At 39.4% G+C, this 12,091-nt stretch overlaps 1 protein-coding gene across 1 annotated transcript in view; it reads left to right on the forward strand.

Annotated features, from left to right (window-relative positions):
- Positions 1 to 12,091, forward strand: part of WRN (WRN RecQ like helicase) — a 47,694-nt gene that overhangs the window by 26,500 nt on the left and 9,103 nt on the right. Inside the window, 10 exon segments of the mRNA XM_074867094.1 lie at positions 891 to 992; positions 1,359 to 1,451; positions 2,751 to 2,892; positions 6,485 to 6,655; positions 6,735 to 6,829; positions 8,369 to 8,444; positions 8,613 to 8,686; positions 10,254 to 10,335; positions 10,617 to 10,729; positions 11,648 to 11,762. Of these exon segments, the coding sequence (XP_074723195.1) occupies positions 891 to 992; positions 1,359 to 1,451; positions 2,751 to 2,892; positions 6,485 to 6,655; positions 6,735 to 6,829; positions 8,369 to 8,444; positions 8,613 to 8,686; positions 10,254 to 10,335; positions 10,617 to 10,729; positions 11,648 to 11,762 (1,063 nt within the window).

A 12,091-nucleotide genomic window follows, 5' to 3' on the forward strand; every position in this document is an offset into this window, starting at 1 on the left:
TGTAGAGATCTCCTTTTAGCTTTGTCTGTAGCTGGTATGAAAATGAAAACCACAGAAAAGTCTGAACTCAGTCATTTGAACTTGTGTCAGCAGATTGCCAGAGTCTGTGAAACAACATACTTCCCTACTCTTTCTTTTCCAGCCAGGCAGAAACTGTCTTAGCTTAACTTTGAGCTGGAATGGCGTAGCTGCGTTAATGTGGTGCCCAACACCTGTGGTATTGGCTTGTTTTCCATGCCATGTGGCACAGTGAGGGTGGCGCAGATGGTAGCTCAGGTTTGGCTCGTGCAGCAGCTCAGAGCATGGGCAGAGTGAGTGTTCCATACACACATCAAGTACTTGCATGCTATTTTCTCAGTTGGATGCTTCCAGTGATTGCTATAAAGGATGCTAAATTAAGCAACAGGTAGATATGTCCTGACATGCCACCTCTGAGTTTCTTGAAAGAGTGATGATATCCTAGCATGTTTTGTAATCTGGTGGTGGCATTAATGAAAACTTGCCAGAGTTTGGAAAAATAGTGTGAGAGAAATTGCCCTCTCTCAATGCCCTCTGCCTTTTCTTCCCTTCTCTGTGCCTTTTGGCATGGATTTCTGAAGATCAGTAGCCTGTGGGGTTGGAAGAAACTCCCTGTCTCCAGCCCTGTTTAGAATAATCATTATATTTAAAGGAATATGGATAAGGATAAGGTGCTCTTCTGAGTATGCCCTGTGCTGTAAGAATCAAGATTGTGGAGAAACAGGCAGTTTGGGTATAGTTTTAGTAGGACATTTTTCTAGCTGTTTCTGGTGAATTTGATACAGTTGTCTGGCATATTTCATTTTTGGTGTGGGCCAGGGGAACAGTCATTATTTAAGGCTCTTAATTTTTTTTTTTCTTTTGACTGACAGACATCTTCTAAGTGAGATATGCAATGAAAAGTTCCGGTTATACAAACTGAAGATGTTGGCAAAAATAGAGAAGTACCTTGTATCAAAGAGCTGCAGGAGGAAGTGAGTACTGGAATCTAGTTAATGTTTAACGTCATTTCAGTCAGCTTTGATAAGGGCCATTGCGACTTGGTTACAACTGGGCATTGTAACCAGAAGACATCTTATACTCATGTGTTCTGCAAATATGTTTTATATTAAAACGCAGTATAAAAAAATATGGCCTTCAGCATATTTATACATACACATCAACTGTTTCCTTATTTACTTTTCAAAAAAACCTCAACTTTTTCTTTAGAGGAATTGAGGCCAAATAATTGGCTCCCCAGTGAATTAATTAATGGTGATGATTTCAACTCTGTTTTCTGCATTAAATTTAATGTGTAAATTCTTGGTGTTTTATTTAATTCCCTGCATTCCCTTGGGTAGAATCATCCTGTCTCATTTTGAAGACAAACGACTCCGAAAGGTTTCCTCTGGCATCATGGGCACAGAAAAATGCTGTGATAATTGCAGAGCCGGGTAAGCTTTCTTCCCCGAAGACTGATACAAGAGGTTACATTCTCTCAGGCTGACTTACAAGGCAAATTATGTAAAAGAATTTACTTTTTATGCATGTGATGTTGCAGATGTTCAGCCTGAAGTTTATCTTTGAACAACTGTCTTAAACACTCTAAATAGTTGAGCAAGCCATGAGGCAGTCTATAATCTCTAAATTAGGCTGTGGGAAAGCTTGTAAACAAAGTATGGTCACAGTTCCTAAAAGGCTTTGGAGCAACACTCTTAGACTGAAATATACTTTTGTTCATCAGTTTAATTCCTGTTAGGTAATTAATCCCAAAAGAAAACACAAGTGGAGTGCGATACCATGTGTCTAAGGTTAAATTGCCCAAGTGTTAAGGGAGCTGTTCTCCTGTTACAGTGTGTGCTGACATATGTTCTTTCTAGCATTACTAATAATTTCGTAGATGCACTGAAGGGAAGGCAGGGGGTTGGTAGTCACACAGGTATGAGCAGAAACACCTTCCTCAGTTTCTTCTGTGTGCACATATAGGCTTTCCTTGAAGTTATAATAAAGGATTTCTTGTTCTTGCTGGTAGTCTGATGCTTCCTCATGTTAGCTGTGTTGTTTTCTGCTATCACTTCAGCTAAACTTACTGTATGCTCAAGGACCTTTGCCTGGCCTCTACTAGAACTAACAAAGAGAATTTGAGAGATCACAGTGTCAATCTTTGCAGTCATGTTGCTGTGCTAGTAAAGAGCCACATAGTGAATTTGTATTGTAGAACTGAAATCACTTGAAACAGATAATTGTTCTCTTACTTCTCCTCCTCAGAAGTGATTTATTCCAATGATTATCTGATGGTTTCTTCCAGTCAGTAATAAATGCATTAACAAACCCTAGAAAATTTTTAATAGGGTTGCTCTTTTCTTCTGTTCTTTTCCCTTTGTTTTTTTCAAAAAAAGACAAAAACCTCTTTGCTATGAGGTGCAATTAAAGAAATGTCTTGTATGCCTAAAACAGTCCAAATATTTAAATATTGAATTCAAAAGATTGCTGAGACAATGTTGTTCTGCCACAGGAAGTACCATGAAGAACTGCTTTTTGTTGGGTTGGGCAGCTGTCTTAACCACAAGTGATTTTGACTTGGTCTCATGTTTTCAGTCCTAGTTCTTTACACTTAAACATCTTTAATTGTTTATATTCATGTAACTTGAAGTGGTATTTTATTTAGTTATCACCTATAGACAATATTTGAATGAAGGGGAGAGGGCTTGATTTGTATGTGTGTTAAACTTGGTTTTCTTTGTGCATTTCAGAGCCACTTATCTTGCAGTCCCCAGTGACTCAGAAGGTGGTTTACAGGACTTTGGGAAGCAAGCGTATCAGCTGCTGTCTGCAGTGAGTGCCCTGGAAGAGAAGTTTGGGATTACAGTTCCCATCCTATTTCTCCGAGGGTCTGTAAGTGATAGTAAGAATCCTTGTATGTGTTATGAAAGTGGAGGGACTGTTACAGTGTCCGTCTTTATTGATATACCAATGAATACACTGATATACATACACATAAATGTGTGTAGACACACACACACCCATATTTAGTACCTTTTTCTCAGGGAGCTGGATATCTGTAGAGAGGTAGCCTAGACATTCTGAAGCTGCTCAGCAACAGTTCCAATGCAGTGAACTAGATTGTTGTGTTTAAAGGTAACGCCCATAGAAATAGTGAACTTCCTAAGCAATTCTACTTAATTTCGTGCACATACAGCAAAGGAATAGTTTCTGCCTCCAAGCTCTTGCCATCTTAGTTCTGTTTTTCCTAACAAGGCAATGTTCAGCCATCTATGGCCCAAGAGTTCAGCTTAGAAGTAGTACCTGTTATTTGCGTTGTGTGGAGCTGTCCTGTATTTTGTGGGTTGGTTTGAGTTGGTTATTGACAATTGTGTGTTAAACACATGAATGCTAGCCCGAGTATTGGCAGAGGTTCTAAAGCCCTTGCTGTAAGGCTTGAGCTTCTGTTTTCTTTATGGTGAATTTGATGCTTTCATGGAGACAGTTAAGTGTTTTTTAATGAAGATGCATGGTTTCCATTATCCTGAAAGGAATAGCCTTTTCAGAATGAAGAATAAACACATCTTTGCTTGGTAATCGGTTAGATTTTATGTTTGAATAAAGCAAATAATGGCTTGCCTTCTAGCTTTGTATTGTTGGCTGACTTGGAGTAGTGAGATGGGAAGTAGGATACTAGAATGAATATAAATGACTTCTACATACCTTTACTTACAATACTAGGCAAGAAACTCACCAGAAATAAAATATGAGAGTAAGAACAGAATTAGTTTTTATGTTTACAACTTGGGGGAAAATAAAATCATCTGTAGTACTTCAAAAAAACTGGGTGAATGAGCTCCCTCTTTTTTCCTTTTAATAAGAAAGTTAAGTTACTGTCATACAGGTGTCTAGGGGGAAAAAATACTCTGTTACAGATTTTAACATAGTCTTGATTATTTGTTAGATGTTACTGGAAGAAGTGAAGATGGTGCTGAACTTGCACTGTAAATACAGAATAACATTTTACTGCCTACAACAATACCCTTTTCTGAGCTGACATAACTAAAAAAGTTTCTTCATTTCATTGCATCAATGTATACTCTAGAACAAATGTCTGAAATAATCAATATCACTACAAGTTTACATGCTATATCTGTCTGAGGCTGACTGATAAGTTGCTTTAAAAGCTTGTCAATAGTTTATGGAGGTTTCATGCTCTTTTTAAGTTAATGCTATCTTTTTGCCAAGTCCAGGTGGCCTCCAACAGACTTTGGGTAGACCACAAGGGAGACCACGTTTCACTTAATATTTGAAAGCTGAGTCGGACCATAAAAGTGAACGAGGTCCTCTGGGAAACAGAATTAAAGCTGCATTGACAGAAATATTATACTAACCCTGCTATGCAAAGAAAAATATGCAACTCTTAAGGTCTTCTCTTAGCAAACAGGGGAATCTGTAGCTATTTCAGCAATTATTGTTGTTAGTGGTCTCAGTGACTGAGTGGCTTTTAGTAGTACCTTTAGCATTTAATAATTTGTATGAAGTTGAAATTGCTGGTTTGGCTTCTGTTGGTCAGGCCTATGCCAAACTAATCGCCAATGTTTAGCCCAAACATGGACACACAGTTTACTGTTTTGCATCTTATTCCTTTTATAGTTATTTCCATTGTTGAGTTTGTTCTCTACGTCAAAACCATGCCCTGAAAATGTGCAGCCATTGGAGTAATTACTCCAGCATAACTGAAAACTTAGGAATGTAGTCATGCTTTAAAATAATGCCTGTTAAAAGTTTAATGAAGGCTCTCCAGAAGAGAGGACATGGAACCTGGCACTTTCTCTTTGCCTGCTGAATAGGTGATTCGCTTGTGTTTGCCACCAGGACTCTGTGCCCTGGTCCCATCTGGAAGCAAGCTGAGTCCCTCTTGCCTGTGGTTGGCTGCTGCAGCTTCCATTCCCTGCTGCGAAAGGTCTGAAACGAGCCCCTCTTCCTGCTGTTCCTCTCGCTGTGTGTGTACAATAGCAGCTCCTTGGCTGTCTGAAGTTCTCCAAATTGCTCCTCACTGAGATTGGTGGAGATGGTATGGAGCTCAGCAGGCCACCATGTGCCGACTGCTGTCTGTCCTGGATTTCTTTTACTTGACTTTCTCTTTTCTACATCAGCCTGTTCTATTTTCCTTTATACGGAAAACTATGTTCTTGGGGATAGATGCTCTGTGTTTGCATAGTGCCTAGTGTGAAGAGGTTGTGGTAGAAGTACTAACAAGAATCTGGTAAAGCTGCCTTAACAACCAGTCATATTAATGGCAGGAGGTGAGCCTACACCCCACTGTCTCCCGTTGTCCAAGGTTATAATTGTTAGTCACACCCCTGCTTTTCTTCCCACCAGCCCTTCCCATGGGATGTCCTTATCTCACCAGCATCACACATACATATATATGTATCTGCACATACACTCTCTGGAGGATATGACTGGTGTATATACATGCACATGTGTGTATATAAAAAAAATTACTTGTTTGACCATGTAGTTTCCCCAGTGGAGAGGGATTCAGCGAGTCTAGAAATTCTAGCAATACATAGAAACTTCTTTCTGTCTGAAACACTTTTACCTGCTAATGCTTGATCCCTTGTTACTTCCCTGTTTCAGAAAAGTTCTCAAATTTCAGGCTCATGCCAAGAGTTTTTATTATGAAAGGGGCTCTAGCCCCTTGCCATCCATTTGGGCCCTGAGTTCAGGGTAGGATGAGAACCCATCAGGCGAGTTAATTGGCTTTTTTAGAGTCTGAACCATTGGTAAGAGAGGAGTCATTCAGCAACTTGTTTGCTAAAACAACATAACAAACAACATTTCATGATGAAGGCCAGAGGAGGAGGGATAGAGCAGATACTTCTACTGAGCTTGCTTCTGGCTTTGTACCCCTGTCCTGGGATTTAAACAGGATTTCTCAATTTATTTTTACTTCTGTAGGCTCTTTTTAACTAAAAACAGAACGAGTAACTGCTGGTGTGTGAACTCATGTGATGTAGGATTAATGTGAACTAGTTGAATACAAACTGCACTGGATGACTTCCTCTGCTGCTGCAGGTGGCTGGGTCATTCCTGCAACCTCCTCCATATATGAAGGGAGATGTTTTAACAGTTCTGTGATCTTAAGTGTAGGTTTGTCTGGGGTCTTACCACAAAAGAAAGTCAAGATCTTGTCACAGTCTTGGGAGAAAGCACAGGAGTGGATTAGGTTAATAGAAGTGAAACTGTTCTTCAGGTGACATGAATGAGGCAATAGGCATGGTTTATGCTGTTATCACTGAGGTGTGGTTATTGTAATGGCTATTATGTGAACTTGAATAAAATACTTTGGCTTGTGACTTATAGGGAAGTTCTTCTATGGAGAAATATTCTTGAGGACATGCTCCTTGCATATCCAGGTCTTAGGTTTACTGGTTGGATTGGAAACTTTCTTCCATAAGGGCTGGAGAAGCCTGACCAATTCTTTCTATAATTTCAGAGTTCTCAACGCTTGCCAAACAGATACCGAAGACACCCTCTCTTTGGTAGTGGAAAAGACTGGCCGGAGAACTGGTGGAAATTGCTCTGCCAACAGTTGATAATGGAAGGATTCCTCAAAGAAGTCTCTGGACAGAGCAAGTTTGCAACCATATGCGCTCTTACCCAGAAGGTACTTTTTGGTGTGAAGCTACCCATCGAAAGCTTTTTGGAGTAATCTACAGCTAAGCCATATGTTTTATTTCTTACAGGGTAGAAACTGGCTATTAAAAGCTGGATCTGCCTCAAGTCCAAGTCTTCTGTTACAGTCCAACGAAGACCTTAATCTGCAGAGACCTCGTAAAAGGTGATGATAGTATATGTGTTCTCTTGAGCACTTTTTTATTAATTTAACATCAGATCAGTTTCGAAACCTGCTTCTGGAGGTAGCTAGGTTGGACAGGAGACTTCTGCAGTTGATTTTTTTCTAGCTAAAGCTTTCCCTTAGGCAGTATCATAATACCAAAAAAAATCCCGAGGTGTCATGTCTGGATAGACACCTTTACTAACTGCTGCTATGACATGTTGTCTAGTCCTCCTGGGAGTACATGGCTCACAGCTTAAATATGACAGTGCCTCATCACCAAGGTCTTCAGTGGAGCGAATTGGATGGTTGTGTAACTGGGAAGGTTAATGGGGAAATGTAGTTTGGAGAAACTATCAAAACTAGTGAGAAACTGTGTCATCAATGATTCTGGGTAGCCTGGAAGAATGTTGTGGTAATGCATCCTCATGGAGAAAAGTCATCAGCTAAAACCAAGAAATGGTAGAGGCAAATCCTTCAAGTTTTATGTTATTTCTAATGCTGATGAGTTAAACTGTGAGACTTTAAATAGAGCAGCTAACAGCTTGTTTTCCTAACTATGCACGTGACCTACTTTTTCATAAAATTTAAGCTGAGAACGAAATAGAAAAGCCTTTATTGTAATAAGAATTGATTCAACACAAATGTGTTACAGCTTTTGTCTTTGTGCATTTCTTTTTATGAAAATTGAATTCTTTAAAGTTGTGGTGAGTATGTCTGCAAAAGTGGGGTGTTTCTTCAGGTGGTCAGGTATATGCCATCAGAGTATATAGCTCCAAGAAAATAGCATGGCAAGTTTTGCTTCTAATCTTTTGCTTGTGGTTATATTTAATAAAGTGTTGTGCTGGTCTTCACAAACACTAATTCTGACCAACCCTTTTGGAGTGAAAGATATTGAACTGGAGGTTACAGAGGCTTTGTGTGACAAGAAATAATATTAGAACAAAGCTCTTCAGTGCTGGCCTTAGGAGCCTGTTCTGGTGTTTAGATTGTCTTAGTGTTGTTAAAAAAATAAGTAAATCGGGTAATGACAAAGTACCAATTTTCTTTTGCCTTCTAATATTCTACTGTTGTGGCTCTTTCAGCTACTGTCTACAGGTCTAGAATTAAAAAAAATTGCTTATGACAAAACAGTAAGCAACTGTTTTGCTTACTGTATGCTTAATGCAAACTGTATGCTTAATGCAAACCAGAAAGTTGATACTCCTTTTTTTCTCTAGTAACGGGATCTTTAAAATTGTTTTCCAAGTATTGTCACAAATTCCATTTTGTCACCAAAATATTTGTTGTTGTTTCCATAAGACAAGCTTCCTTTACTTGTTAAAGTTTTAGTATTAACAGGCTTTGAGGTCCTTGGTGTTCTTTCACAAACAGTGGTGATTCTAAGAATTATAAAAAATCACTAAGAACTTTTGATTTGCCAAAGATATCCCTGTACGAAGTTCAAATCAGTTTGCTTAAAGTATTAATTTTTTAAAAGGCAGTGTCACTGTACAAATTACTTGGTCTGATTTGATTAAGATATAATTCATTTTATTACAGCAATAGACCTTTACCTGTGCTCTCAACACAGTGCTCCCCAGACATGAAAGGAACAACGCCATCGCTAGTCAAGCAGGTCTGTATAAGTACAGCTCCTCTTGCACTCTGGTCAATCCTTGGTGGTTAAAAAAATCTTGGAAGTGTATCATAGTGTCCCAAATGAGTATTTTGCTGCTAACAGCAACTTCAGTGGAAAGACTGGTAAATCAGCATTTGTCTGTCTTGTTCTTCTATTTTTTTATAGATGTCTCTGTATGATATGTTTTCATATGAGAGAAAAGGCAAAACTCCTCCAAGAAACAATAACATGTTTAACAGGTACAGTATTCTAAATTAAAACAGATTTACCTGACTTTGACTGTGTTAATAGGGATACTGTTTGTAGGATGATACTTAAAAGCAGCATTCTCCTATGTGAAGTGAAGGTAAAAATGTTTAATATATTAAAGTCAAGTGCTTAAAATTTGCTGTACAGTGCATTATATTTCAAAACATTGAACTATTAAAACATTTAACAGGCTTAGCTGAATTTGACAAGTTCTGTATACTTGTAGCGTCACAGACAAAGCAAGCTTTATTATTGAAGTACAAACTTTCTCACCGAGAACTTCAAATACAATCAAGAAAAGTAGCAAATGTTGATAAAAATGGAGTAATAGCAGATTTGTATTGGACACTTTTACTGGGCCCATGGTTAGTTTTTTTCAGTCTGTCTTCGATGTGGTGGTTGAAATTGTAATGGATTTTAACTTGTGATGATTTAAAATAAGAAATAGAGAATATCTTTTTTCCAACACTTTGCAAAGATAGTTCAGGCAAACAAGTGACAAAGTTGTGACTCACTGTTAAAGCTGGAAAAAGTGAATGTATGCCTTGTGCAGGGACTGTAAGTGAGTGTGTAGGTTTCTGCCTTTCTATGCTAGTCTGGAGAAGGCCGAGATTAGTTGAGGTTCCCTCAGGTCAAAAGAAATAAAACAAGCTTTTGCAAAAAGTAGACCAAGTAATTTGTTTCCCTGGCTTGTGTGGTGCTTCAGATTAAACCCACCTTGCATTTCTGAGCAGTTCGATCCCTCCTTCAGGCAAGCAGCCTGATGCTGGCAGACAGGAAAATAGGATATGTCACTTAAGCCGAATAATTGCCACTGTAGCCATGTGAAGAAAAATCATTTTAGGGACAGCTACAATCCAAACCCAGTGTTATTTCCCACTTTGCTTAGGAAAGGATGCTTGTATTCCAGCTTGTCTGTTAACAAATATTGCAGTATAATCACAGCAGTCTAATTAGGGGTAAATGTCCTGAAGTACATGAGCCCATGGACTGGTAACTGTGATGCTGCTCTCTAGGCAGGCATGCCTAGTGGTAACATGAGCTGATTCTGCTTACAGCGCAGCAGCTGTGTCCTTGTCACTGATGCTTTTGAAGTTATTAGCTCTTTTTGACTGGGATTAATGTTATCAGCCATGGGTAAAAATGTAAGGTATTTCTCGTGGGATGCTGTCAGAATTATGTCATGAATGGACAAGTGCTTGCAATAACATGCTTTTGTTAACAATATGGGAATCCAGTTGCTGATAGGGATATTGGTGGGTTGGTTTGTTTTTTCCACAGAGCTGCAATTTCATCTGTTTGAGCTTTGTACAGTAGGAAGCTATTTTTAAGTTAGAGGACCAGACACAGGAGTTCTGTTGCACTAGGGATACTGCTGATTCTGCTCCAACCAGCTCAAGTCCTGTGTGAGTGCGGTGCTAGCATGAAGTGCCAGACCACAGTCTGATGGTGCTGTCAGAGCAGGCAAAATAAGTCGGGCTGCTGCTCTCCTGCAGCCTTATGCAAAGTTCCTGAATAAATTGATCTAACACAGGGCTTGCTTCACACTTCTTTTAGTGCTGCAGAGCACTCACCGGTGAAATCTTCTCCTTTGAAGCCCCCAGAACCTGTTGTTTCATCCCGAGAAAAAGAACTAGAGGTAAGTTTTTGGAAGAAGGATGATGTCTGAATTGCAGTCAACCTGCAGACCATAGTCTTCCTGTATTGGAGTGGCTGGCTTGGGCAGCTTTTAATATTACAAAGATGTTTTGAACAGAATTCCTAGAAGAGGATTTAATTATGTTAAGATGGATTAATGGATTGCAGGTTTCTCATATACTAGTGGAAAGATGAGTGAAATTATAACTTATCCTCTCATTAATTATACCTACATGAGTGATCTGGAGCTGCTTCATGAGAATTTGGCGCTCTTCTTTGCAGACTGCTCTGTATGGCAAGTTGCTGACTGCTAGACAGAAGGTAGCTAATGAGAAGTCAATTCCTCCAGCTGTCTTGGCAACCAATAAGATCCTGGTGGAGATGGCCCGAATAAGGTAAAGTCAGCATGCATACATGTTGTACAAACTGAGAAGGTTGCAAGCCAAGTCATAAATCCCTTGTCTGCTTTTGTTGGGAGAGTATGTCTCATTGGTAGAGGAGCAGCTCTTTTCCTCAGGAGCTTTGTTTGCTCTAATATCCTTGTAGACCACTGACTGGTCTAAGTTTTAAACAGTTACTGACATAAGACTTGCTTCTTCATTCTAGTTATTTAAAAAAACCCAAATGACAACTTTGCCTGTCTTTGTATCCAAACCTCCTGTCAGGTTGACCAGTCAGAGGAGGGAAGGTGTGTGTTTTCTACTAATCCTTACCTTTCCATCTTCTGTTCTTCGATGCATGTTCATCATTTTAGAATGCCCTTATCCTGTTAAGGGTCAGCTACAGGTCAGCAGCTGTCCCTTACCTTGCATTAGTAGCTCTGTAGTGTAAAAGAATAAGCACAATTTAGTGTTGCTCTCAACTACTGAAAGCGGGGGGGGAAAATTCTTCCTCTTCTTTCTTACTGTGTGAGAGGGTAGGGCAGCTCAGTTGGTAATTCATCTGAAGTGCCTTCCCCAGCTACTAAAAGGCATTAGACAATACTACTTGTGGAACGTGTATGTTATTCTGTGGAAGAGTTCTGGTCTTATGTGCTCTTCAGAGGTAAAAGCAAATAAAATGTATGTGGTAAACTGATCCTCCAAAGTATTAAGCAGCAAACTTGGAAGTTTTTGCTGTGGTCAAGCTTCATGATTCAGAAGTGCCAACAGTGAACTTAATTAGTTGCAGAAATGCTGAGGGTATAGCTAATAGCACTTTCAAGTATTGAATAATAGAACTGTAGTCCAAGCATGTGTCACTCACAGACACTTGATGTTTCAGAGCATTGGCATAGGACTTTTTCATAGTTTTTATTACCCATCCTAAACCAGGCCTACGAATGTTGAGAATGTGAAAAGAATTGATGGTGTATCTGAAGCAAAATCCACCATGTTGGTCCCTCTCCTGGCTGAAATTAAGGACTTCTGCCAAGTGAATGGTTTACAGGTATGACTTAATAAAGTGTCTGCTACTTTGTAAGAGCCTTAAAGACATAGTTTTGTCTGCAGCTGTCAGATTTCCCCTTCAGAGTTTGTCCTAATCACAGCTATTCAATCTAAGCATGGCAGTGAATCTTGCTAGCCTTGTGAACAACTAGGCCTCCAAAATCTGAATGTGCTACTTGGCAATGACATTGGGACCCCTGACTGGGTGTTCCAGATTGGTATGATCCTCTTGAAAGTCCAGGACGTTCTTATAAAGGTCACCCATCTGGCCAGGCTGAGTGTCTAATAGGTGCCATATTATTGAGAGCTTGCAGCTAGTTACTGATTTAG

Source organism: Strix uralensis, chromosome 4 (genome assembly GCF_047716275.1).
Source record: "Strix uralensis isolate ZFMK-TIS-50842 chromosome 4, bStrUra1, whole genome shotgun sequence".
In the NCBI taxonomy this organism is placed as follows: domain Eukaryota; kingdom Metazoa; phylum Chordata; class Aves; order Strigiformes; family Strigidae; genus Strix; species Strix uralensis.